Source organism: Eublepharis macularius, chromosome 3 (assembly GCF_028583425.1).
Source record: "Eublepharis macularius isolate TG4126 chromosome 3, MPM_Emac_v1.0, whole genome shotgun sequence".
Taxonomy (NCBI): domain Eukaryota; kingdom Metazoa; phylum Chordata; class Lepidosauria; order Squamata; family Eublepharidae; genus Eublepharis; species Eublepharis macularius.
This window is the reverse complement of record NC_072792.1, coordinates 88314556-88342272: the sequence shown is the minus strand read 5'-3', so window position 1 is coordinate 88342272 and position 27717 is coordinate 88314556. Positions and strand designations below refer to the sequence as shown.

The 27717-nt window shown below is 40.2% G+C and overlaps 1 protein-coding gene across 2 annotated transcripts in view; it reads right to left on the bottom strand.

Annotated features, from left to right (window-relative positions):
- The window catches only part of KDM6A (lysine demethylase 6A), a 307417-nt gene that overhangs the window by 17763 nt on the left and 261937 nt on the right, over positions 1-27717 (bottom strand). For both annotated transcript variants that reach the window (XM_054973328.1, XM_054973329.1), the window contains 6 exons: positions 25399-25547; positions 21366-21480; positions 20703-20890; positions 19875-20016; positions 13584-13710; positions 9721-9900 (listed from right to left, as the gene is read on the bottom strand). In XM_054973328.1, coding sequence (XP_054829303.1) covers positions 9721-9900; positions 13584-13710; positions 19875-20016; positions 20703-20890; positions 21366-21480; positions 25399-25547 — 901 coding nt within the window. The remainder of the gene's footprint in view (positions 1-9720; positions 9901-13583; positions 13711-19874; positions 20017-20702; positions 20891-21365; positions 21481-25398; positions 25548-27717) is intronic.

The following is a 27717-nucleotide window of genomic DNA, read 5'->3' as shown; positions in this document are numbered from 1 at the left end:
AAGGTAGGTTCTGGTTTCATGACTACTTTGTTTTTATGGAAACTCACAACTCAGGATTGACCGACAGCACGCCTAGTTCTGATACCTTCCTTGTTGATGTGACTGTGATAAGAAAGAGTGTTTTCATCCTCAGCCATTTAAGAAGAACGTCTTTAATAGGTTCGAAGGAATGTCTGGAAAGGGCTAATAGCATATTGAAAATCTGTGTTTGTGGTGGATCTTTTAGAGTAGTTCCCTTGAGAAACCGATGTATGTGGGGGTGTCTGGATAGGTTCAGTTCCTGGAATTGTGGTAACACCATTGTCAGAGCTGTGACATATCATCTTAGTGCAGAAGACTTGAGTCCACTAACGTGGGCGTCTTGCAGAGAAGATATAACAGATTTGATCTCAGGTTTCAAGAGGTTGACACCTTTTCTTCTGTTCCACCTGACAAAGGCCATCCAAGATGTGTTGTATATTCTGTTAGTAGAATGTTTCCTAGGAGCTAGTAAGATGTTGGTTACCTCCTTGGAATAGCCTAGAAGAGTCCCAATTTGATCTTCTGTTGTTCTTGATGGATCTCGGTGATGCTCTTTGGGAACAAAAGGAGTAATTCCCAAATGGTCTCCTGACGGTACATCTTGGGCATTGCTTCCCCCCCCCTTATCTCTGGTTTTGATTAGGATCTTATCAAGAATGTTCCCAAATAAGACTGTTGCCTTGAAATGGATAGACTGGAAGTCAGCTTTCCAGGCTCAGAGCCATAAAGTTCTTCTGGTGGCCGCTGCAGATGCCATAGCCCTGGATGAGAAGATTAGGGAACCTAATGTTGCATCTGCGTGAATGAGTTTGCTTTGAGGACTCTGTTGGCTCCCTGCACTAGGCAACAGTTGCTGGTTGGGATGAGCTGAAGAGGTTTTCTAGATCAGACCATAGTTGCTCTCGATACAATTGAGGCAATGATGGAGGCACTGATGGCTACTGAAGTGGCTTAATGAAGTTTTCTTAGGGTGAAGTTGGCCCTTTTATCTAGGCTGTCCCTGTTTCCTCTTCTGATAGATTCTCTTGAAGATCCAATGCTGCTATGGCCTTGGATAGGAGAAACTGGTAGTCCTCTGATTTAAAAAATCTTAGGGATTGTTCTGAGATTTCCATCTCATCCTGCTCCTCATGTGGGATGTTATTATACAGTATGTGTGTGTAAAGTGCTGTCAAGTTGCAACTTGATGACCCTGCTGGGGCTTTTGAGACAATTGGGAAACAGAGGTGGTTTGCCATTGCCTTCCTTCACAGAATCTTCCTTGATGGAGTTCCATCCAAGTACTGACCCTGTTTAGTTTCCAAGATTTGATGGGATCAGGCTATACCATGCCACCTTCCCTCTTGACTTTCACTATCTGCATAAACTTCTGTTTTCTATTGAGTTGTCTCTCTATTTTTCTGGTATAGATTTCCTTTCTAGCTGCCTTCGTGGGTCAGCTAGGATTCCTTTTGTATGAAATTGCCCCTTCTACATTTCCCTATTTGGGAAGAGAAGGACAGGAGGGATGAACCGGACGGAGCTCTATCTCTTCCCTTAGCATTCTGACAAAAACTGGTAATCTCTTCCCTCATCGTTTGTTTAATCAAGTTTAGGAAATCTGGAGATAGTATCGGAGTTCCTGATTCCAATGCTTTACTCACAGGTAGGCCTTCACCATCTGTGCTGGATTCTGGAACCATTACTATTTGTAGATCTGCAAAATAGTTTAACTGGCTCTCGCTGGGTCCTACACCCATTGATTGTCTTATGGATGTGGGGAAACCAATCTGCAGCCACCTCCTGGTCAGTTGGTAAGGTTGCCCAAGTCAGTGGGGCCAGAAATGGCTGCCAGAGTTTTCTTAGGTAGGGAGTAATGGTGCTTCTTTTTGACATGCTTTTGAGCCTCTGATCTTTCCACACTGGGAATGGCAGCCACTGTGATCTCTGCCTGATTTGTGCTGATTCCACCAGAGTTGTTACCAGGAATGGCAGCGAGGGGGGCATCTAATTCTCCTTCAGAGAGGAAGCTGTTCTGCCCTCATAACTTTCCATTTTAGAGTAGTTGGGAAACATACTCTGTAATGCTGTCATATTTGGAGAAAATGGCCACTGCACCAATAAGTTCTCCTGACTGAAGAAGTCTTTCACTGAAATTTCTTCATGAAGAGACATGAAATAGAGTAGATTAGTAAAGGAGTTAGAAGGAATTGAACAAAGGCACGGGAATAAGAATCTAGAATTAGAAGTAAGTTGAAAAGAAGGAAAGAAAGAATGAATAGGTGAGTCAGCATCTATTCTAAACTGCTCTCCCTGTTGAGGCAAGAAAAGAACTGAGATGGGTGACTCCCACCAAGAAGACAGGAAGTGGAAAGACTTTGTTCCTGTCCCCTGATTGGAGGGTGGGAATCACCCACCAAGATGTCCTTCATCTCAGAGGAAGAAGCCATGATCCTTATGTCCTTAGCTAGAGAGTGTGTAAGCATAACCACGGGCTTACTCATCAGGACACGTTATCTGTTTCCTGACTTGGGCTTAAAATCACCTCTGACAGATCCATGGCTACCATGAAGTTCTGAACCTGACCTGGCAGCCTCAGAGTGAATGCTGAAGTCCCCAAATGCAGTCAGTATATGACCTTTCAACTCCAGGCTAGAGATTACCTTCACAAGCCCAGCCACTGTGCATTGCCAGTGAGCTATCTAGACAGGTACACCAACAAGAAAAGACTCATGGAGAATTGGGATAATCCCTTCTCCCCAATTTGGGGTGATGAAAGATTGCATACCTGGCTGAAAAAATTTGCAGCAGAATAATATTTTTCAGGTTCATACTACCAAGTTTCAGTTATCCAAGCAAAAGCAACCATCTACCACCAAATCATGTACGAGTTATTCCTTTTTAAATATTTTATTGAATTTCCTCCAAAATATTAACATTAACATTGACAAACTCTCTTAAATGCTATTAGATTTTACTAATAGAGTACTTATACTTTATAATTCTTGACACAAATTAATTTTTTACAAATTTGGTTTTTTATTAAGTAAGAAATTTGACATTAGATTTATAAGTTTTTTAGTTCTTTCTCCCCTCTAATTATGTTTCTAATATTGTTCGATATAATGTGTTGGATGACTGTATCTCGTTTTTAGTATAAGGTCAATAAAGGGCATCCACTTTTCATAGAAATTTGTTGTTTTAATGTTGCCAATTGAATACTGGAGTCCATCTGTAATTTTTTAAAATATAAGATGGCCCCAAATTTTAGCAAACCATTAGTCTATTGTCAGGGTTGTCTTTGCATTCCATTTTGCTGTGACTGCTGTTTTAGCTACAATTAAAAGACTTGAAACAAGTTCTTGTGTTATGAAAGAGGGGGGTTGTATCTTGCCATAATTAAAAACATTAACAGTGGGTAAGGAGGAATGGTATAGTTGGCTATTTGAGATATGAAGTTCAAAACTTCCTTCCAGAAAATAGCTATCTTGCTGCACTTCTACCATCATGCATGGTGACTTTCCCACATTCTCTCCAGCAAAGTGGAGAATATTTAAATTCTCTTTGCAGGTAGTACCAATGAGTTGTAATTTTAAAGGTCTTGTATTAATTACTGGTGAACGGAAGACTTTTGCTGGTGTTATTTTAAGTTCCCAGTCATGTTTCCATCTTGATAGAAAAGCCTGATTTTTTTAATGTTTCCTGTATGTAATAAGATATGACAAATTTTTGATATGAGCTTGTGAGTATTTATAGAATTAACAAATTTGGGTCCAAATTCCATGGTTTTTAGTAGTTCTAGCAAATAAAATGTTTCTAAAGAATTAAAAGCTTTTTCTATATCTAGTGATAAAAGTAATGCTTCTATTGTTCAATGCTTACAAGCTGATATTACGTTAAGCGTTTTATATATATTATCCATCAGATTTCTTCCCGAGATAAATCCAGTTTGGTCTTGGTGAATATAATCCATTATAAATGAATTAATTCTTCTTGACATAATCATGGTATAGACTTTGTAATCCTGGTTCAATAACGAATACGGATGATGTGAAGCTTTTCTTTACGATTTTTTTCCTTGCTTGTGAATGAGTATTATTGATGCCTCCTTCCATGACAGGGGTTGTAGACCGAAATTTAGTAGTGCATTACATGCACTGATTAGTGAATGGACAATGTTGTTATTAAATTTCTTACAGAACTCGGGCGGATACCCATCAGGTCCGGCTGCCTTATTACATTTCAGGCCTTGAATGGTTTCTTGCACTTCTTGTGGTGTTATCAGGTTTTCAAGAATCTGTCTACGAGCATCTGTAAGTTTTTTGATTTGCTTATGCTCCTGTAGGTAATTACTTGTCTGTGGATGAGTTCTTTGATGTTTATTTTTAAAAAAATATTCCTTAAATATATGTGATATTTCTTTTGGTTTGTACACTAAATGACCTTTGTCATTTTGAATAGCTGAAATTCTATCTGATAAGCTTTTCTCCTTGATTCTCCATGACAAAATCTTTAGGTTTTTTTGGTGAGTTGTAGCAGTACTTTTGTTTTAAATAGAGAAGATTCTTCCATATCGGTGTGGTTTCCATGGATTCTAGAAGTTTATGTTAATTTAATGAGCGATATATTTTTTTACTTTCAGTTTTTTATGTTGATGTTCCAGGTATTTTATTCTGTCTAGTATTTTTCTAGTCTGCTTTTTGCTCCGTTTGTTTAATTGTGCTGTAAGCGATATTATTTGGCCTCTAAATACTGCCTTAAGGGCATCCCATTTTACGTGAACTGATATCTCCTTTGTGTCATTATCTATTAGATATTGAAGAATCTATTGCTCTATTACTTTGCTAGTGCTGTCATTATACAATAGATTTTTATTTAAGGTCTAATGTTTTGTTGGTATATCCTCAGAACCAATTACAAACGTATAGCTTGTCCAAGCATAGTCCAACCAGACTGTGTTTCCTATTTGTGGGTTTAAAGCACTTTTCATTAGATTTTGCAATATTAGTATGAAATTGATTCTGGAATGGACATCATGTCTACATGAATAATACGTGAAATCTTTTTCTTTTTCATGTCATTGTCTCCAAATGTCAATCAGTTGGTATTTGTTTAAGATTTCCACTAAACGAGTTTTGTTTGCTGTCATAATGAGATCCATCTAAAGAGTGGTTTATTATACAATTAAAGTCCCCTATGACTATTAATTCACATTCCTGGAATATTGTTAGAGTCATTAAGGTTTCATCTATGAAATTTAATTGGTTAGAATTTGGAGCATAAATAGATGCAGGTGTAATGGGTTGTTCTTCAATTAGACCTTTGATAAACAGGTATCTTACCTGCAGGGTCCCGACGTATTGCTTTCAAATTAAAATTAGAATTTTTGGAAATAAGTATGGAGACCCCTTGTGACTTTTACATTCCATTTGCATGAAATTGTTGTGGTATCCAGTTTGCTTTAATTTCTTGTTTGGATTTTGGTGTAAATGTGTCTCTTGTAGCAGAATTATATTCAGTTTTAATTTTGCTAAGTTTGTGAGAATGTATTTTCTCTTGATCAGATTGTTAAGCCCGCGAACATTGTAAGATATGATATATAAATTGTGATCCATTAAATATGTTAAGAAACTCTAAGTTATAATTCATTAAAAGGATAAACTCCCTATCACTTAGTTTTATTAAAATAAGTTCTCTACTTCCCGATAAAACAATCTAACAATCTTATAACTTTACCACTTATTTTTCAAACACTTATATTACATTTAACTAGAACCACAACTAGCTGGAAGCAGCGGGGAAATGGCCATTTAAACAGCGGGTGGGGCTTGGCTGGCCGGTTGGATGCTCCCAGCCGGCCAGCCAAGCTCCACCCACTCTTTAAATGGCCATTTCCCCACTGCTCCAAGTTTGCTTATGCTCCTGTAGGTAATTACTTAACTTATTTGTGGGTGGGTTCCTTGATATTTATTTTTTAAAAAATATTCCTTAAATATATGCGATACTTCTTTTGGTTTGTACACTAACAGTGCAATCCTATGGAGAGTTACTCCAGTCTAAGGCCATTGACTTCAATGGGCTTAGACTGGAGTAACTCTGCATAGGATTGCACTGTAAATGACCTTTGTCATTTTGAATAGCTGAAATTTTTTGGTGAGTTGTACCAGTACTTTTGTTTTAAATAGAGAAGATTCTTTCATATCTGTGTGGTTTCCATGGATTCTAGAAGTTTATGTTCATTTAATAAGGAGCGAAATAGTTTTTTTACTTTCAGTTTTTTATGTTGATATTCCAGGTATTTTATTCTGTCCAGTATCTTTCTAGTCTGCAGCCAAGCCCCACTGTTTAAATGACCATTTCCCCGCCGCTCAGAGCGGTGGAGAAATGGCCATTGAAACTATGGGTGGGGCTTGGCTGGCTGGCCGGGAACTCCTGGCCAGCCAGCCAAGCCCCACCCAGTTTAAATAACCAGCCAGCCAGCCAAACCCCACCCACAGTTTCAATGGCCATTTCCCTGCTGCTGGGAGCGGCTATTTAAACAGCCCCACTGATTAAATGATCAGCTGCTTGTCAGGGATCTCCCTGACAAGCAGCCAATCCAGGGGGTTAAATGCCCCTCCCCCCTGCTGCTGCTAAGCGGCTGGAAAGGGGCATTTAAACCCCATGAACCAGTTCATGAACTTTCCCCAGTTCAAGAGGATTTGTGGTTCCTGGTTCATGAAAATGTCATGAACCACACGGTTTGGTTTTTTCGTGGTTTGTGCCCATGTCTATACCCCACGGGTTATTGGAATACCAAACCGAGCACAGGAAAATAAACAATAGAGGCAAAGTGCAATACACTTCCGTCACCCCCAACCCTCAACATGATTTTACCTATAGTGTTTTATTAACACAACCAGGATGCCATGCTTCATTTAATAAGGGCTTAAGCCGACAGTTCAGGTGCATTCGAATTTTGCTATTCTTGTGTGGAGATAATGCCTGGGCCATTTTCCTTTTCTGTGAGATCTTTTTGGTGTCCACTGAAGTTTTGATACCAATGTCATTTAGAAGGGCTGTTCTTGATTCTCTGTCCATGGCTATGTAGGTGGTATCTTGATGTTTAACTTGTAGAGTGGTGAAATTAATCCAGCTGTAGTTTTGTTCTCTTCTTAGTGCCTCGGTTGTTTCTTTAAGTTCCCTCCTTTTCTGTGAGATCTTTCTGTGGGGCCGAAATGGCCCAGACCAGGGCTGGAACGGCCCAGATCAGGTTGGTCCCAGGTGGGGGAAGCTTCCCCCGCATGGCACAGACACGGTCCCAACCATTTTGACCCCAATCCTGGCCGAAATGGGCCCCAAAAGCCATTTTGGGCCCATTTTGGCCCGGAATGTGGCCAAAGGGGCCTGGACTGGGTCAGTGCTGGGCAGGGGAGGGTTCCCCCACTCAGCTCCGACCAGATTTGGTCCCTTTTGGCCCCAATCCTGGCTCAAATGGCCCAAAATGGCCACTTTTGGCCATTTGGGCCATTTTCTACCAGGATCGGGGCCAGAACTGCCGGGATCTGGTCAGTGCCAGGTGGGGGAACCCTCCCCTGCCCAGCACTGATCTGGTCTAGGCTGTTTTGGCTGTGATCCGGGCCCAAAACTGCCAGGATTGGGTCAGTGCCTGGTGGGGGTACCCCTCCCCTGCCTGGCAACAACCTAATCTGGGCTGTTTTGGGCCTGATCCAGGCCAAAACGTGCCCCAAATGGCTATTTTGAGCTGTTTTGGGCCTGTTTTGGCCTGGATCGGGGGCAAAACGGCTCTGATCGGGCCACTATCAGGTGGGGGAACACTCCCCTATCTGGCAGCAGCTGAATCCTGGCCATTTTGGACCAATCAAGGGGTGTGGCATATGTTAATGAGTTATGCTAATGAGTTCCTGCAGTTCTTTTTCTCTGAAATGACCAGTCTCGAAGGTATTTTATTTTGGTTTGATTCCAGTTTCCTACTCGGTAAGCCTTCGTTATTATCAGCACCACCCCTTCCTCCAGTAGGAGAGATCATGCCAGCCAAGAAGCAAGAAATAATGTAAGATCTTCTTTTGAAGTAATATTCTCTTCAAAGCCCCTAAATTTAATATTCATTTGCCTTGTGGAAAGTTCAAGTCTTAGAATCCTTTCTTGTAATTGAGTATTTGTTTGCTTCAATTCCTGAACCTCTGTTTGTACCGTTATACCTAGATCGATAGCAGTCTAGGCATTCTGAGCCACTTTATTCTGTGCTATTTTTAACTCTGTGAATTGTTTAGTTATTGATCGGTAAAGAGATGTTATATTACTTAATAAGTTTTGCTCTATCTGTGAAAGGAGTGAAGTAAGGGCTGGATTTTGCATTGCTTGTAGTGCTGGAGAAGAAGCTTTCTCTCCGTCTGCAATTTTGAGCTCCTCATCTGTTGCGTTCTCTAACTCAGTCCGTGTTCGCAGCGTGGGAAGAATTCCTGAAGTATTTTCTCTGCTTTTGGCTGTTGCTTCTTCTTTTCAGCAAACTGTTTGCCCAAAGTTTGTATGATTTCAAATGGTTGTGGTGTTTTTATTTAGGTAGGTAGGATGGAGAGGCTTGGCACTATAGCACTAAGCGTCCATCTCCTCTCCCACCGATGCCATGCCCCATGTATGAGTTATTTCTAACCTGATTTGGTATTACCCAATAGCAAAGTCATAGCAGGGGACAAGAGCATTTCTTGAACCACAATCCTCAGGTGAAGAGATGGTAACTGAAGTACCACTTGCCTCCCAAAACCTACTCAAACCCCACTGTTACATCTCCAAAACCCATGTACCATTTCAGTCACACTGGGCCCCAACTCAAACATAACCTTCCAGGTTCCAGAGCAACCAACTCCATTAGCCAGAAATTCCCTCTCTACATCCCAACACTCATGTTCTTTGACGTTTATCCAAAGAGGCCAAATACACACAAACTCCCAACCCCCCAAACCATAGCATAACACCACCATGCTATGTAGAAATGCCAACAGGTCTCTGTCCTGCCACTAGAGGAATAAAACCTTTTGAATTCCTTACTAAACCCTACCCTGGCTGAGGATATTGAAAAAGAGAAAATCCTACTAAATAAGTAAGGAAACAATTTCTTTGTTTTTGAAACATGGAACGTCGTTTAACTAGTAGCTCCCAAACAACCTGTGGATAAAACAGGACTGGCACAGGTATAGGTATATAAGAAACCTTTCCTCCTAGATACTCAGCTTGTGCATAGGAAGAAAGGTCATTCTAATGAGCACTTATCGATATCAGGGGGAGAAAGTACAATTTTTGAGACTCCTATTTAATACTACATGAATGCAACAAATCTGTGCTACTCAAGATTATGATTTATCATGATTAAATATATCCCATAGCATTGCTGTAAGTAATAGTAAAACTGGTCAGCCCCATTAAACCAGGCCATGCAAAAACAAGGAAAAAATTTCTGCACACTCATGAAACTGCTGAGGTATATATAAATTGGCCTGCTCAAGAGCTTCAGAGAGTACTAGAGGGGGAAACTTTGAGGAATGTGATTTCCAAAGTATCCCCTCTCTCTCATGATTCTTAAGCCCCCAAGCTTGTTTTATCTGTTATTCTAATGTTACGATTAAAATATACAGTAAAAGACTGAGCAGTTGTTCCAGTTTTTACAAACAGAACATATTTCTGCCTCAAAAAATTCTCTACCTGTTTACTGACTTCACTTACTAATGTAAATTGGTCATAGATTTGCATCAGGTCCTCCATTTTGTACTGTTCTAGCACCACAAAGTTTTCCAGGTTCCCACTTATCTTCCGTGCACAGTCTAGGCAATGTACAACAAGTTTTGTACAAGTTTTCTGAGGATTACTCTCATTTGTGACATAAAGCAGATTGAAGACTTCCACCTGTTCAACAGAGAAAGAAACAAAAACTCCAGTAACATGTGAGGTTATAGAAATCACAGCAGGCAAGGCTTAGTCATATAAATGGCATTACATATATTTTGTGGGTAATAAAAGGGAACCACTCTCTTCTCAACTTTGTACATACTGCTGCTAACTTTCCACATACTCTCCTGCTACTCTGCTATCACAGCTATCTGTTTCTGGACTGTTAAAAGCTATTTATAGACAAAGCATACAAACTATTTCTTGACCTCAAAGAACAACTCAGAAACAGTTTTATATGCTATTCACAATGGTCTGTGCTACTGCGTCCTCAGCAGTTTAGAACCAGCTGGGAAAAGAACAGAGCTGCAAAATCAATCCAGAGAACAGAGTTGGGTAAATACATGGGCACTGGAAGAGCATACCTCTTGGCCTCTAGAGGCACATTTCTTTCAAAACTGATATGGTACACTGCTCCCTAATTGGGTATAGAGCAAGTGCTAACTTTTCAACCCATAAATATTTTACCTGGCATAATGTATGGTACATTATAGTACCTGACCTGCATGGCTCAGACTAGCTCAGTCTTGTCAGATCTCAGAAGTTAGCAAGTGAGCTTGGATGGGAGGCTACTAAGGAACTCCAGGGTTGCTACACAGGCCATGGAAAACCACCTGTGAACATTTCTTGCCTTGAAAACAGTAGGAGGTCACCATAAATCAGCTATAACTTTATGACAATTTACACACACACATATATACCCAACCACCATGTAAAGTAGGAACATGCTGATGAAAAGAACCAATATACTTGCAATTTAAATTTGACTTGATCAGAGAAGTTCACATACCTGTGATAGCATTACAACACAGGCAATACAATGGCTTCATCAGAAGTCACAAGCAATAATGCTGAAGTTTGGACTTACCTGGCATAGTGTACCCACTCTGATGGTTTGTAATGGTTCAAAGTGTAATCTGAGCAAGGGGGAACCCCCCCCCCCGAGTTGTAGCGAAGGTAGGGAGGTTCTTGCTGGAGGCATTTCATCCTCTTCAGACAACAACTAATTTGCAAGCCCTATTCTAAATCTATCTGGAAGAGTTTATCCACTACTTAGCAACAAGAAGCTAGGCTTTTCTTCTATTTTTTTCCCATTAGAAAAACAATGTAGTACACAATCTGTTAAAAACTTAAATCAAGTTTGTTTGGGCTAGAATTTCCAGTGGTGAAAGTACAAGACTCCCATCTGCACATATTGATATAGCAGTAAGAAGGCTCTGTAAAGACAATTACCAAAGTCTTCTCCATTTCCTGCTCATGGAGCTGGTGCAGTTACCGCTGCTGTCCTTTCTATTTTCCTGGGCAGTGAACAGTTGGCTAGAGTAGGAAACACCTCTGTTCCCTCTTAACTGACTATACTTAGGGGAAAGTAATATAGAAGCAATTGCTGAAGCAGCAACGTTAGCCATTAATTTGGGGGAAAGGGCTAGGTGAACATGTCCTAAGTTTGGAATGAGGATAAAAGCACCAATCCTTTAATCATCTATTAACCATTCCAGGTGTGCCAATTATTGAAGAATTTCATTTTCCTTGAAAGTATTCTTCAGAAAAACAATTGTTTTTCTGCTCCATCAGTCAGAATTCTGCAAGTTTTTTTCAGTGGCAACAATTATTGCTGTTATTTAAACAGCACAGTCCATTTGGCTGCAAAGTGGGGTTTAAAAATGAATATACTGATTCGATTTTTCTTATTTAATCTATCACAAAGCAGTCAATCTACTATCCTTATGTATTAAACAAGAGAACAATAAAGAATCCCATAAGCAAGAAATATTTCTGGCCACCGAAATATATAACATTTTAAAAAATAATTTCAAATTGTAGATAAAATACTTTGTGCTAGTGGAGGTGAAAAGAACTTTTATGTCTTTCTTAGTGATGTACAGATCATTGGGCAGTAGACAAGATTTGAAATTTAATGGGGGATGCCATGAGGCCTTTCACTTGAAAAAGGTTTTAAAGGTATATAGAACTACACTAAATATACAGCTGAATAAATCTTGTCTGGAGCTCATACGAGCTAACAATGATGTCCAAACATAAAAGAGCAGCATTTGGTCTCCCAATGAGTTTCAAGATAGGTGCTTTGATGGTTTGAACTCCGTATGTTCCAAGGTGGGAACTCAGCTTGCCACTTCAGCAGGTGGAGGAAGAAAGAAAATAGATGAAATTGCCACTACTGCAACTCTGATTATCTTTTTGGATTCTGAGAACCAGGATGTTGTGAAGGAAGGAAGATTGACTGTATTTGGATAACTGGTGATGTTTTACTTAAAATGTGGGGATGGAACAGGAGCAAATTTTAGCGATGCCTCCACTATTATAATACAGTTAGGATAATATCAAGCAGCTGCATAATCTGATACCTGATGTCGAGCGTGGCAGAGTGACAGACCAAGAGAATAAGACCAGGTTCAGAAAGGCAAAGGAATGAACAGCACTGCTGGAGAGTCCACTGCTGATGCTAGCCCTGCTGCTGCCACCTCTTCTCTGCAATACAAACTATTACCACAATTTTATAATTTTTTATGAATTTCTATAATGTGCTATAAGTGCAAAAGTACCTCATTTCATACTTGTCTATACAATGAATACCATTAAGTAACAACATTTCATATAAAATATTCATAACAATGCAATTGTAACAACAATCCAATTGGTGGGAGAAATACACGAAGATGTTTAGTCAGTTCATTTAGATCAGTTCATTCATATGCACTAGGCACTCATGCCAATCAAAACAAAAAGCTGAAGCTGCAAGATAGCTTGATGAAATTTGTGAAGCGGTGAAACAGTGAAGCTGTAAGATATAATGAAGTTGCGAAGCTGTAAAGTTGTCAATTGCCATGCCTACGGGTTTTGCTGGCATACTTCATCCAATCCCATTTCGTACTACCACTTCTTCACATTAGACCATCAGGAAAATACCGATATGGTGGTGTGATTGTTTGAAGCAATGACTATAGAAATATGCATGTGAAGAAGTGGTAATATGAAACGGGATTGGACGAAGTATGCTGGCAAAACCCGTAGGTATGGCAATTGACAACTTTACAGCTTCGCAACTTCATTAAATCTTACAGCTTCACTGCTTCACAAATTCCATCAAGCTATGTTGCAGCTTCAGCTTTTGTTTTGATTGGCGTGAGTGCCTAGTGCACCAATATGAATGAACTGATATAAATGAACTGACTAATCATCTTTGTGTATTTCTCCCACCAATTAGATTGTTGTTATAATTGTATTGTTATGAATGTTTTATATGAAATGTTGTTATTTAATGGTATTTATTGTATAGACAAGTATTTATGAAATGAGGTACTTTTGCACTTATAGCACTTTATAGAAATTCATAAAAATTTATAAAATTGTGATAATAGTTTGTATTGTGTACTCTGGGATTACTCCTTTTGGTCTTCGTCTCCAGTCCCTGGAGGAACCCTCTCATTGGTTTCAGCCTCTCCTCTGCAGGCAGGGAAGAAGGAGCAGAAGCTGCAGCCACCCCACCAGCACAGATTCCATCTACTGGCTCAGGCTTTCCAGCATATCCTGAGTTAAAACAGGAACACTAGGTAATCTTAACCATGAGTAGTATTACTCCTAATGTAATGGGTAACTATGGAAATTTCTTCTTTACTAACCTCACATATGCTACAGTAATGAGCTGGCTCTTCCTTTGTTCTCTCGTGCCATACAATCTCTTTTCCTGCAGCAATTAGAGCTTCTCTCAAAGTCTGACATTGCTTGAGAGTTCTCAACAGGCAATACCTGCAACAGAAATCAGAATCCTGTTAAAATAATGAGTTTAGCTGCCTGTAACAGAATACTAATAAACATTTTATGCTTCAATTTTTTAACAAAATATTTTTCAATCAGCATGTAATAAATTCAAACTGAAAATTGGTATGTGATAAAAAAATTAGTTGTGTGGAAGAAAAAAATAACTTTTTTTGCCTGAAAATAAACTTTAAAAAAACCACAGTAATACTGGACTGATAGCTGCCAATCAGTTGAAAATATTCAAAGTGGCTATTTCATCTAATGATTACGATCATATAATTTATTATTGCTGTTTACAGATTTCTGCTACGTTTAAAGGAAAAATGATGCTTAAATTATATTTAATGGAAAAATTCTCCAAGTTTATTTTATATAATCTAGTCAGCCGCTTAAACTTTTTTGAAAAAAAATCTGAGTTTCAGCTACTCCTGTTTGGATAAAAGAAATAAAACCACAGATATTGAATCCTGTTGCCATTGGGAGACTGGATTAACTTCACTGGAACCCAAGAACGGTCAGTTCCATTGCTTAACATATCTTTTCCTTTGCAACAGGAATATAGAATTGTTGCTGACTTGTTAAATTCAAGTATTTTCACTTCCCACTCTTCTTGCCACCATTTTTCTCCTATCTGTTCTCTCCTGCACACTCATCACTCTACAGCCCAAACTATTAAAGCAGGGAAGAATTTATCCTCTGAAAAAAAATGGCCTAACTAGCAGAGGATCTTATTACTCAGATACCCAAAAGACCGAAAAACAGGTAGTAGCACTTAGGCTCACATAGCAAAAGCTTTCCTTGACCAAATCTGTGTTGGAAGAACTGAGAAAAGAGCAAGGGAGGTCATTGGTTTCAGAAAAGAGTAGTGCAGAATGGACTGGGGGGGTAGGGGTGAGAACTGATTTTCTCTGGTATTTGTTCACAGTGGCAAGAACAGACACACAGAAAACATTCATCTGTTTTGCTACATACATGCTCTGGAACTTTCTTAACAGATGTGGCAGAACAAGAGTATGTATATTCTTAACTAAAGAGAGATACAGTTAGAGGGCCCGTTGAAAGGGCCCGTGGAAAAATAAAAAATCTCCACTCACTCCTTTTTATTAGAAAGATTGGGATATTTTAATAAAAAGCTTTTTAAGACAAGGCTTGCTAAATTAAAAAAATATATAGAATAAAGTCTGGGGACTTATTTTTTGATTTTTCCATCAGGAAGCTTTGGGAGAGCTAAAAAAAAACCTCCTGTGAAACTCATTTTCCTCTGCGAATGAGTGAAATGTGCTAAAATAACACAGGATGGAGCAGTTTGCAACTCTCTCTTACTTTAGTATTGGGCGTATTTTCAATTTTGTTTGCCTGAAACCAAGACATTCATATTTTGAAATTCCATAAATACACCAAATAGTTCCAAAGGTGCAAATAGTACTAAAGATGTTAAAACAGAAAAACAGGTTTAGGTTTGAGAGGAAAGTAATGTATAAATTTCAGTTCCCCCCACCCCCCAAATTTCTATTTTTCTCTGATGAAGAAAACAGGAAAAATGATTTCCCCCACGGTTTCTAAGTTTCTGGAAATTGCACATTGCGGTACATCTACCATTTAAAGCTGGTAGACAAATAATGCATGAAACAGACAAAAAAATAGGGGTGTGTGCACCAACTTCCCCCAAAATATGGGTAATCCACATCTAGGTTTCAGGTATAACAAAAACATTCTTGGGATCCCTAGCATCTGGGTAAAATTCTGTAATCTGGTTCAATAAAATTAGAGAATACCAGATTTATCTGGCTGTTATTTTCCATGGGGAAAAATATCCGGGTGACTGAGTGGGGACATTTTTCAAACAAATCCCACCAAATTTGCAGGGAACCTACTCCTGACTGTCCACTAAAGGCCCCCCTCTCCATGTTTCAGGAAGACTGGATCCCTGGGTCCAGTTCTATGGGTCTCTGAACAAGATGCCCCCAGCTACTCCCCATTGTTTCCTATGGTGGGAAAAAGCCAAGCTGGCTCTCAGGCTGTCACTGGCCAAGGGCACACTCTTCAAAGTAAGCTCAACGCAGAAAAAGACCAGCAGAAGCAAACTGAAGCAAGGGAATGGAATCCCCTACAGAACCAAAGTGAAGCAAGAGGACCAATAGCAAACCAGAGAATTATGTCAAAACAGCAAACTCCATCCAAATCAAACTGAAGTAAGGGCCACTATTGCAACTTACTCAAACAGAACGAGTGTCACTCACAGAAGCCAGGCAGAACCCAGAGCCAATGTGGGAACACTGGCTCCTGCCTCTTTCAACCCTCTCCTCCCCCTCACCTCTTGGAAGAAAAAAACAGAAGTCCAAGAACCAGCCAGCCCAGAGGCTGAAGCCATGTTTCCTAGATTAACCTGGATTTATCCGGGCTTCTTAATCCAGGAAAGTTGGATTTAGCCAGATCAGGATAAATCTGGCTTTTCTCCTTGGTTTCTGGTCCCGGATCACACCCCCCTAAAAAAGACTCTTAAATGTCTTTTTATTATCTTGGTCACTCTGATCTCCTGTCAAAAAGGCTTTAATTTCTACCCCGTTTTTCTCTTCCCAAATACATTTTAAAAGAACTTCCAGGAGCCATACCTTTTAACTAGTCTCATTTTAAAATAAGCCACTATTGCCTTAACATGACTCATATATTTCTAGATTCACTGTGCTTTTGGTATTGTGTACTAGTAAGAGGCCAGCAATTTTACCTGACACCTCTATTGTTAAGCTTATGTTTTCAGCTTGCTTTCCCCATATTTTACTTGGTTTACCCCATATTTCAAGTATCTCCTCCACTGAACACTAGCCCATTATCTGCTCTTATGTTCTTTTCAGTTCTTTTAGAATTATGCTTGGCTGCTCATTAATTATAGTGTATTTTAGAAGGTTTAGGTATTCTGCTAAATGCACCATTTTATTTCTCCCAACTGCCCCAATGTCATCAGGTTGCTGTAATACCAATAGCTACATGTTAGTATGTTTTTATTCACTATATATAAGGATTGTGAGCAAACATGCTGTACAATGGACTGGCAAAATTGCTGAAACGACAGAAATATCCAGTCCACAATCACTGCTAACAATGTAGCCAATCTGAATGTCCACAAACATAAATTAGAATAATTTATTATGTGGCTGCATTCAAATGTCACAATAAATCATGGTTTGTAACAGACAGTTTATAAACCTGGTTTGATTAAACTCCAATTTAGTGTGATGTCTCAATGCAAGTGGTATTAAACCAGAATTCTAAAACATGGGTTCTATCTGGCTTGTTAACTGTGGTTTGTTTTAATGCTTGAATGCAGAAATACTAGTTTTTAAAACAGCATTACTTCTTCCCTGCTCGAGCCTGTTGCAAACATAGATCAAAGTACATAAAACTTGGCCATTCCAAGTACATTCAACTATGTACTGTGCTTACTTAGGACACTCCCTCCATCCTTTCCTCTACCTCCTCTCGTTGTGCTCTTTCCCTGTTAGTGATGGCTTGTTAAAGAATAGTATGTGACAAAGAGAAAAAATTTTTTTGAAAGTTTTTTTATTTTTCAATACCTAACATACAAACTACAATAACAGTAACTACAAAAGATTACAATAACATGAGGGGAGGAAAAGAAGGGAGAAAAAAGAAAAGGGGAAGGGGGGGTGGGAAAAAAAAGGGAAGGTAACCTACAAACACTAAACACTACACTTCAATGCTTTCCCTTCATACTGCCATAATAAAGAAATAGCTTAATAAAGTAATGATGGAGTGGTTGATCATACAGAATACAAATTACAATCTAAATTTTCCTCCCCCTCCTGGGTCCCGGACGCAATTCTCTCTGAGCAACTGCAGCCGCAGTGCTCGTTTCCTCCCCCCCCTCCTCAGACTTCTCCCTTTCTTCTTGCTTGGTGCACTGAAATTCCGGATTTTTATCCTCAAAATCCCTTAGGTGATCTTCTAATAATATCTTATAGGTTTGATCTTTGTAACTAAACCAGATTCCTTCCGGAAATAACCATTTGTACTTTATTCCACGTTCCCTCAGAAGAGCTGCGAGCTTTTTATACTTAAAACGTCTTTTCCGAACTAAAAATGGGACGTCCTTCAATATCTTAACTTTGTTACCCAAAAAGTCCAAATCCGCATTGTATGAATTGTATAGGATAGTGTCTCGGATCCTTTTAGATGAAAAATCGATGGTGATCTCGCGAGGCAGCTGACGCTTCGTTGCATATTTTGAAGAAGCCCGGCGGACTTCCAAAATGGCGCTTTTAACCTCTTCTTTAGTTGTCCTCGCGGGTGTCGCCAGTAGTTCTGAGACCAGACCCCATAAATCCTCATTTTCCTCCTCTTTCACGTTCTGGAGGCGCAAAATTGTCTGCGTTCGTTCCACTTGTAGCCCGATCAGCTGGTTCTCCACCAGCTTTAACTCTTTTTTCGTAGCCTTCACGAGTGACGCACTTTCCCGGGCAGCCTTCTCTGCCCCCCCCCGCTGCTTCCTTAATGATTTTCACTTCGCTTTCAATTAAGCCCACCCTTTGATCTGTTTCGTTCAGCTTGTCAACAAAGGGTTTTATGGCTTCAACAACCGCCCTGCGCACCAGTTCCTCAAGCGACTCTCCCTTCTGCAGGGTAGCCGAGATTGACTTACCCAGAGTGGGACTTTGTTTTTTCGCTGCCATTTTAGGAGGGGGGGGGACCGCCAGCCCAAATTCTGAAACTCAGCGAAGGGGAAGAACGAGCCTTCTTAGCTTCAGATCCCACCACTCCTTCGCGTACGCTTGTAATAACAGAAGGGATTCGCTTACTTGCAGGCTTCCGCCTAGTTCTGTTCTTTGCCATTTTCCATAGCCCGGCAGCACTCGAGGCGCCGCGCACGTCTGCCGGCCTCCATAGGGACAAACGGGCAATTTACCCCCCGCATTGATTTTCGGGGGGTTCTTCCCGCAGCTTCCCGGACCCTGCCTCCCTCACTGGGAGTCTTGGGGGCTAATCTTCGCAGATCAGCCGCCCGGTCAGGGTGCTCGGGCGCTTCCTCTCGGACCTGCCGAGAGGAGCGTCCGACATGGCTGAGAAAACGAAACCGAATCCCGTGACAAAGAGAAAATTTAATAGTGTGGCAAAATAGAGGTTTGGGGGAAAGGTTGTAAAAGACCTATTTAATTTCAGAATATAGTTGAGGAATGCACTGAAGGCAGGAGAGAAAAGTAAAATGATGGTTGAGTGGCAAGAGAGAAAGAAGGATGAGGGCTGTAAAATTTATCTTTTGTTTTGAAGTTAAAAAATTTAAGAATTTAGTGGTGAAGCAGCTAGACAGAAAAAGGGAGGGGAATGGATATCAACTATTAGCCAAGATTATTACTCACACTTTCTGTGTCACTCATGTTCTCCTCCAGGCCTAATGGTGGAGGAGGCATAGTGGGAGGAAATGTAATCTCTCCCCTCTTCCTTGCCCACTCACTCTCCAGAGCTGCTACCTGAGTGGTGGTTTCAGCACCACGGGAAGAAATGACTGGGGCAGCACAGGCTCTCCATCCTCCTTGCCAACCTGCCTGCCTTCAGCACTGTTACCTCAGTGGCATTTTTAAGGAAGATTGGACAGGGGGTACAGAGGCTCCCCCTCCTCCATGCCCACTTGCCTACCTCAAGGGGTGGTACCTCAGCAGTGGTTTCAGCAGCAGGGAGAAGGATGAGGATGGCAGCAAAATTTCTTTTCCTCCTCAGCAAGCAGCCCACTACCAGCATTGCTACCCCAGTGGCATTTTTGGCAATCTGCCACCTCCCTTTTGGGGGAGGTGGCAGAGGATCTCCCTCCTTCTCGCTTACCTGCCTGCCTCCAGTACTGCTGTCTGAGTGGTTTCAGCAGTGCTGGGGTCATCAGAGCTTTATCCAGTCAGCCTGTACACTTCCAGTGACACTGCCTCAGTGGCAGGCAGAGAAAAGGAGGCTCTCAGGAGATAACTGCTTTCTGTGCTGAAGTTTTCTAGAATCCTCTTTTTTTACTTTCAAATACTTCTGAAGTTTTCTCCAAGTTTGGAGAAATATCTCCCTTCTGTCTACCGATCTTTGGATTTAAATGTATACAGACTGAGGAATTAGATGTAATGATTAAAATAGAAGCCAACACAGTTACCAAACGTACTTACTTAATCATTTCAAAAAGCTTTGGATCAGAGACTTTGATATTCCGTGCTATGTTCCAAGAAAGGTGAACCATAGGTACTATTGACTTCACACTTTGCAATTTATTCCACTCGTACCGTTCCACAGCCAATTTATATTGACATGCTGCAAGAGTAAATATATGTATAAATTTAAAGAGCTATGAAGAACATTTAAAATTTATTGTTCTCAGGTAAGAAAAAGATTTACTTTCATGCTAGTTATTAAACTTGTTGGCAGTTACCAAAGTAAATCATTTGGTAAAATTTTCTTAGCACCTACCACACCAGGAGAAAATATATTTAAGGTTTTGCCTTATAAAATAATACACACTGTTAAAAAATCTAATAGTTTCATCACCATGAGAAAAACTGCCCTATCATTCCTTGTGGATTATAACATTTTAACATGGAGCTTTAATTTTTTTATAGAAGCTATGTTCATACAGAACAAAATTTGCTCTTTAATTAGTTCAGGTGCTGTTGACAAGATTATGCTTGCACATTGTCTCCTAAATACTGTGCTTATTATATTATGAACAAATCCAAATTTGTTCTATTAAAATGGCTATTTTGAAGGATAAACATTGTTGAGAATCAGTTTTCTCAGAAATGAGTTTTATGGAACCCCCCCCCCCAAATAATGGCTAAAAGATAGGACTGGTATGAAAGCCAGATGTATGACTCAAATTCAGTCCAAGTCTGTATCAAATAATTCAGCATCTTGGCTTGCAAGTAAGTCTACACCTGATTAAATATTTCACTATTTTTCATAATTATTTACACAAAAATAACGACATTGTATCACCATACCTGTAAGAGGGCCAACATTCCAAGCAATATTATTACACCAGCCAATAGCCTGAACCCAGTGTACAGTCCCAGCATTTATCCACACCAAATCTCCAGGTCTCTGAATAAATCTATAAACAGGGACATTTGCTTCATACAGATCTTCCAGGTTAGGCCACCAAGAGCCCATCAGAAAATTCATGTTGTTTCTGTATCAGGAAAAACTGGTCTTAGAAACTGTCAATCAAATATTTATATAATTCAAAAAAGGAATTCCATAACATTTATAGATAACCCTAACATGTATATCTACTCAGACAGTAAGCTTTCACTTAAAAATCAACATTAATCTAACACATTTTAATGTTGGGTTTTTATTAGACTAAATTCCAGAGATATTTTAAAATATATACATAACTGATTTCAGGGACAGTTTCACTAACACCACCATCAATTGTCCCAATAGGGGACTGCTCTCCAGGACATGTGCCCAAAGAATGCCAACTAGATCATGGTCAAAACAATAATGCATACCTACATTTCTACTTTGTTATTGCATTGGAATGCCCAGAAAGTAACAGGGGAAGGAAATATACGAAAAACATACCTCTAGACAAAAAAGAAAGCATCTAGCACTACTTTAGATGTATAGATATGGGTTATACAATAGCTGAAAGAATGTACCTTTCACAGAAGTCATTCATGACACCCCAATAATTTTCTGGAACAACAAACCATTCACAATCCCCTGGACCTATATTTATATTGACTGAGCAGAAGTTATTATTTTCTTGATGACCTGAAAGTTGCAAGAAAAAAAATAGTACCTATTACTTATAGTACTCCTCTGGCTTTACATATATATAGTAATTACAGGAATTCATAGCTTAACTAGTATTTATCAAATCTATATTAAGAGTTTCAAAAAATATAGTACCATTTCAAGAACTCTGATTTACATCATAAACAAGTAATAATTGCGTAAGCAATTTGATACATTTATTTTATTTAGAACATTTTAATGCCATCTTTCCATCTAATTCAGAGTCCACAAAACGGTAAACAGTCAAAATATTAAAGCAAATTTTAAACTACACACACACACACACACACTGCATACATACACAAAACAAAAATCAACAAAACACAAACACATAAAGGGTAGGAGAGTCAGTGAGAATCACTACGGAATGCAAACAAAACAGCAAAGTTTTCACCTCCTGGCAGAAGACAAAAAATAGAGGGGGAATAAGTGAATTCTCCCAGAGGAGGTGAATTCTATAATTGTGGCGCCACAGTTGAGAAGCTGCCCCCCCCCTTTAACTTCAGATGACAAAAGCACCTGAAGCTGGTCCTCTAAAAATGACCGTAATAGCCAGGTAAGTTCATACGGGAGTAGGCAGACCTTAAAGTTTGTTTTTCCCAAGTCATGTAGAGTTTTAAAGATCAATACCAGCACTCTGAATAGGGTCTGGAAGCAAACTGGCACCTGATACAGGTGGACCAACTTCTGTTACCCACTTTAGTCAGCATTCTGCAATATTCTGTACCAACTGCAGCTTCCAGACACACTTCAGAGGCAACCCCACATAAAGTGTGTTACAGTAGTCCAATCTAGCTGTAGCCAGAGAATGTTAGTGACGGTAAAAAATAAACCAAAGCATTATTAGTTAAACCAATAATTTTCCCTAGATAGCATCAAGAGATTTTCAAACAGATCTGAGGATGTGTTGACATGCAAACGTGGCATAAAAGTATGTATATACCAATTGACCTTACAAAGTTGATGTGAGGACTGAAATAATCAGAATGTCAACTTCTCTGATATGAAAATATCGTTAGGCCCACCTTCTTAAGCAAGTCCTTAGGATTTTAAAAATGTCCTATGGTATTTTGCCCAGAAGGCCTCATCTTGCTACAGTGTTACCCAAACAGGCTGCTAGCAATGAATATATATTAATTTTATGTTAATTGCTTCATTTATAGTCTGCCTTTGTCAACAAGCCTCAAGGCTGATTACAAAATATAAAAATCAATGCAAACAGCAAAAACCTCCAATAAACAATGCAACAGGATTAGGATATCATGGATTAACTGAGTGTCTTTTCCTAAGTGTTCCTCAACTTTGAAATAGGATGAAACGTGCTATTATGTTTCATTTCTTTATGATACTCATGAATATGCATTTGACTTCCTTTTCCAACAACATGGCTGGCCTGCTTTTGACACAGTCAATAATCTGTATGGTCTTTATATCTGTCTGAATTCTGTTGTCCACACACATGGATTCATGTCTGACTGGTCATCATCCAAGGCTCCCTGACCTTAGGCCCCACGGAGGTACTTTTGCTTGAGTGATCCTATCTTTATCTGAAAATTTGGAGGGTATGGCATGTATAAGCCTCCAAGCACTTAAAAATGAGTATGGGTTGGTTCCAGTGATCCATTAGTGGTTGCAGATCTTCCTCACCCCCTCCCAGCCATTTGTGACCCCAACAAAGTTGATTTTCTGGGGTCCCATGACCCCATGAAGTAATAATTATGCAAGTCAGTGGACAGCAGAAGAAGCAAAGTTTCTCTTCCTCCCCTCTCCAGGGGCAAAGTTCTACTGGTAAAAGAGACAGCTTTGCCAAAAGAAGTGATTTCGTCCCCTCGCCTCTCCTCACTGCAGCTTACTGACCCAGACTGCTATTACTAAAGCAGGGTCTTGCAAACCAAGAATGGATTTTCCAGTGCTGGAAGGAACTGCAGGTGTGTGCGCATGTAAAGCAGGGAAGATCTATAATCCTTTTGTGACCTAATCACAAGATTCAGCCCTTTATAAGTTTTTTATTTAAAAACAAGAACCAATTGCAAGGGCTGTGGATTTGGGGGAAAACACAGAAAGATTATTATTGTCTAGCGAGCTGCAAAATAAAGACACAAGGATTAAGAAACTGTCAAAAATGAGGTTTAAGACTAAAGACATGTAGGTATGATCTAAATACTCTATCTTATATACTACTAGCCAAGTGGCCCTGATCTGAGGATACTTAAGTCTGGAGACTGGAGCCATGAATGGACAAGACAAATCTTTCTACACACCTGAGAAATGTGCCAGGTTTGCAGAAAAGTCTGCAATCTAAAAAAAAAAAAAGGGGGGGGGGTAAAACTCCAAATGATAAAAGGAGCACCTGTAGCTTTAACCAGATGCTCTGATTGGCTGTTGCTAGGCAACCAAAACAGTTTAGTCAGTATTCCAGTGTTGATTTCAGTAAAAGGCAGGGGAAGGTCCCTTTACAGTGTTTTTGGCCTCTGAAGGAGGACTCGTTAGGGCTAGATCCAGAAGCAACCACAAGATGATTTGCTACCACATGACTGGCATGATTCATCCAGGCCTGGCTACTTGCTACTGTTCAACAGCACTCTTCCCCCACTACTGTAGTGGTTAGAGTTTCAGAGTAGGATGTAGGAAACCCAGGTTCAAATCACCACTCTGTTATGGAAGCTCATTGGGAGATTTTGATTCAGTCACACACTGTTAGCCTAATCTACCCCTTAGGGTTGTTGTGAGGATAATACAAGCAAGGAGAATGATTTAAAATGATATAAGCTGCTGTAGGTCCGCATTGTGGAGTAAGGCAGTTTATAAATGAAGTAAATTCATAAATACAGATGAAGATGGGGGGAGTATAAAAGGTAAGATGCTTAATGAGTTTGAAGGAGAGAAGGACATATAGAAAGGTGATCATATGGAGGCTGCCAGGAGGAGGGAAACAGGAAACAATGTGGGGAAGGGGACACAGGGAAAACTGAAGTACCCCCTGCAAGTCCTTGAGGTTTCTCCACCATGCAATTGGGCCCAGCTCATCTGGCACCGTGCAACTGGGCCACAGGGGAGAGGATGAAGAGGGGGAAAGGTGAAGTCAGAGGGGATCTTACCAAACTAAGAGGCTTCTTAAAGGGAGAATGTCCCAATTAGAGTAACAATGCAAAAGCTCTCTCTCTTACAAAAGTTAATACAACGTATTCAAAATGTTCCAAATAGTTAAATTTTCAAATACACTTATTACAATGCATCTGCATATGAACATCTAGAATATAATGTTTTTTACAAATTTCTTACACACACTTTTCCATGAAAATGATCAATCAGTCATCTTTGCGGCAAACACTACCGTCGAGAAGTGGATGTAACATGCCTGGTTGAAATGAGCTGATGGATCTTTCTCTTTGCCCTTGAGAAAGCTAGTGCATATGTGCGTGTGTGAAACAAATTTTTAAGCTAGTGGTTTGTCGGGCTGAAAGAGAGCTGAAAGATGATACTGTGGAATATTTACTTTTGCTTGGAGCAGATGGAAATTGATATGGACCTCAGATTTTGATTGATCATCACCGTTATGGTTATTTGAAGCTCATCAGAATGCTTTTGAAGCGTTTGAAAACTTACATCGACTAAAAGAGAGTTCTATTTATATCTCACCGGACTGATTGATCATTTTCATGGAAAATTTAACTATTTGGAACATTTTGAATACATTGTATTAACTTTTGTAAGAGAGAGAGCTTTTGCATTGGAGTCAGAGGGGAGACAAAGATGAGTGGAAGGAGAGAAAGAATCAGGAAAAGGGGGAGAGGTCATGGGGGGCAAGGAAGGGAAAGAGGACATGGTGAGGGGAGGGAAAATGATACCCCCCCATAAGTCCTTGCGGGTCCCCCACTTGTTTCTATTATTTACCTGGTGTCCTGCTGCCTGGTACTTTCATATACAGCTGGACTGTATTCATTCCCAAGACTGTATGACCAACATGACTGAGGAGATTTCCAGCTGATACCACACGTACAAAAGCAGGAAGCTTCGTCAATTCATGGAGCTGCAACTTCCACCTGTTGTGAAGCAACAAATTAACAGACTCATGAGAATTTCAGGGAAATAAAAGCATTCCTGTAGTTCCAAAAAAACCTCTCCCATTATAATTCTACAACAGAAAACTGCAAGGACTTGTAAAGGGCATCTTATTTCCCTCCTCCCCCATTATTTCCTTTTCAACTTCCCCGAAAGCCCCCATAGCCTATTCCCTTTCCCTGCATCCTCCATTTCTTCCTGCCCACCAGCCAGCCAACTTTTATCATGCCCTCATCTTCAGTTCCTCCCTCCCCTTCCATACCCCTGGCACTCTCTACTTGGAAAAACTATGGCCAAATTGCACAGTGGGGAACCTGCAAGGACTTGTGAGGGGTATCTAATTTCCTCCCTATATCCCCTTCGTCACAGTATTTCCTCTTTTCCTTCTCCTTGCAACCCACATATCCTCACCTTTCCTTGCTTCCTTCTCTTCTTCCTACCCATCCAGCAATCTATCTTTCATCTGTTCCCCTCATCATCTATATTTAGCAAAGCATCTTACATTCTTCTCTTCTCCTCCATTTTTTCCTTAGAACAACCCTGTGAGCAATAGTAGCTTTGGAATGAAAAACCATGGAGCAGGGTCCCTCCCCTAGTCTGTTTGGCATTGCCCTTCCAAAGGGGGAAGGGAGAGGCAGCCTACTAAACCAACTGGCTGAGTGCTGCCTCCCTTGTTTTGGACAGGCCAGGTGCTACCTCCATTGTCGTGTGGGCCTTGTGCACCATCTCGTTAGAGCTAGCTAGGCACCTCCTTTGTTACGCTTGGGGCTCATGTAGGCTAGCTGGATGCCTGCCTCATTCAGGTCTTGTGTGGGCCAAGGCAACAGCTACCACCTCTCTTGCCTTGTGTGGGGCTGGGTGCCGTCTCCCCCATTTTGGATGGGGCTTGAGTTAACTGGGCTCAGCTCTTCTGTCACAGGGCTGGCCTGGCCCAGGTTAGGGGGGAGGCCATCGGCCCATTGAGAGACATCAAGGTACTCCTAATGGCAATCTACCACTGCCTCTGAGGTAAGGTAGGGTAAGAATGTGCAACTGGCTCAAGATCACTCAGTGTGTTTCCATAGCAAAATGGTGATTTAAGGACCTAGTCTGAAACTCTAATCACTATACCAAACTAACTTTTGGTGTGTGTGTGTTGCTTCTATTGAATAGTAGTGAAGAGCTGGACTTGGGTGAGTCATGTAAGTCCTGTGATAGCTAGCAGTCTGATAGTTGCTGCTAGGCATGACACCAATGAGTCCTCCCTTAAAGGCCAACCCAGCCTTGAAAAGGGCCCTCCCCCTGCTGAGCAGAAACAAAGCCTGAACACTGGGTTGCCTAGCAATGATCACTGAGGGCATCCATTTCTTCAAGCTACAGGTGCTCCTTTTGTCATTTTGGGAGGTTTTAGCCCCCTAAAATCTGTATCCCTTTCTACTTATTTTTCTTAGTTTTCAGTTTTTTTCCGGCAAACCTGAGATTTTTTCAGGTTTGTAGAAAGAACTTTCTTGTATGTGCATGGCTCCAATCTCTGGATTTAAGTATCCTCAGATTTGGCCAGGTTGAGAATTAGATATACTGGTGATGTGCTGAATACAGCAAAAATCTAAATGTATGCACTGCTATAGTGACTACAGCACATGAAGAAACAGTACCAGCCAAGAAAAAAAAGGGTCTTGATAAAGAGGAAGCTGTCTAAGCTGTCTATAGTTATCTCTGTTATACATGCCATACCCTCCATGATATTTATTTTTATTTATTTTATAGCATTTATAGTCTGTTTCAAAAAGACTTAAGACAAATGCTGGAGTTTGGTTCAGTAGAATCTTAGAATTGGTTTGGTTTAGTAGAATGTTAGAATCAATCTTGCTCTTAGTTAAAGCCAGACCACCACCATCCAGTGGGCATAGATATGTTTATCGATTAGGGGCAGCATGATTCCTCCAATGAAGCAGGGCAGATAAAACACAAGCAGGAAAAGGGAAAAAAAACCTTAAAATATTCTGACCAAACGTTGTTTTCTCTGTATACAATTCCATCCTTTCTATTGACAGACACTGCTTCTGTGGGGACTCTGGTCAATATACGCTTTCTATTATGACCCTTCTTTATAATCTTTGTACTATGGAGTCATTCAGCAGATCCATTCCAGGTAGTGAACAGGTTAGTGAA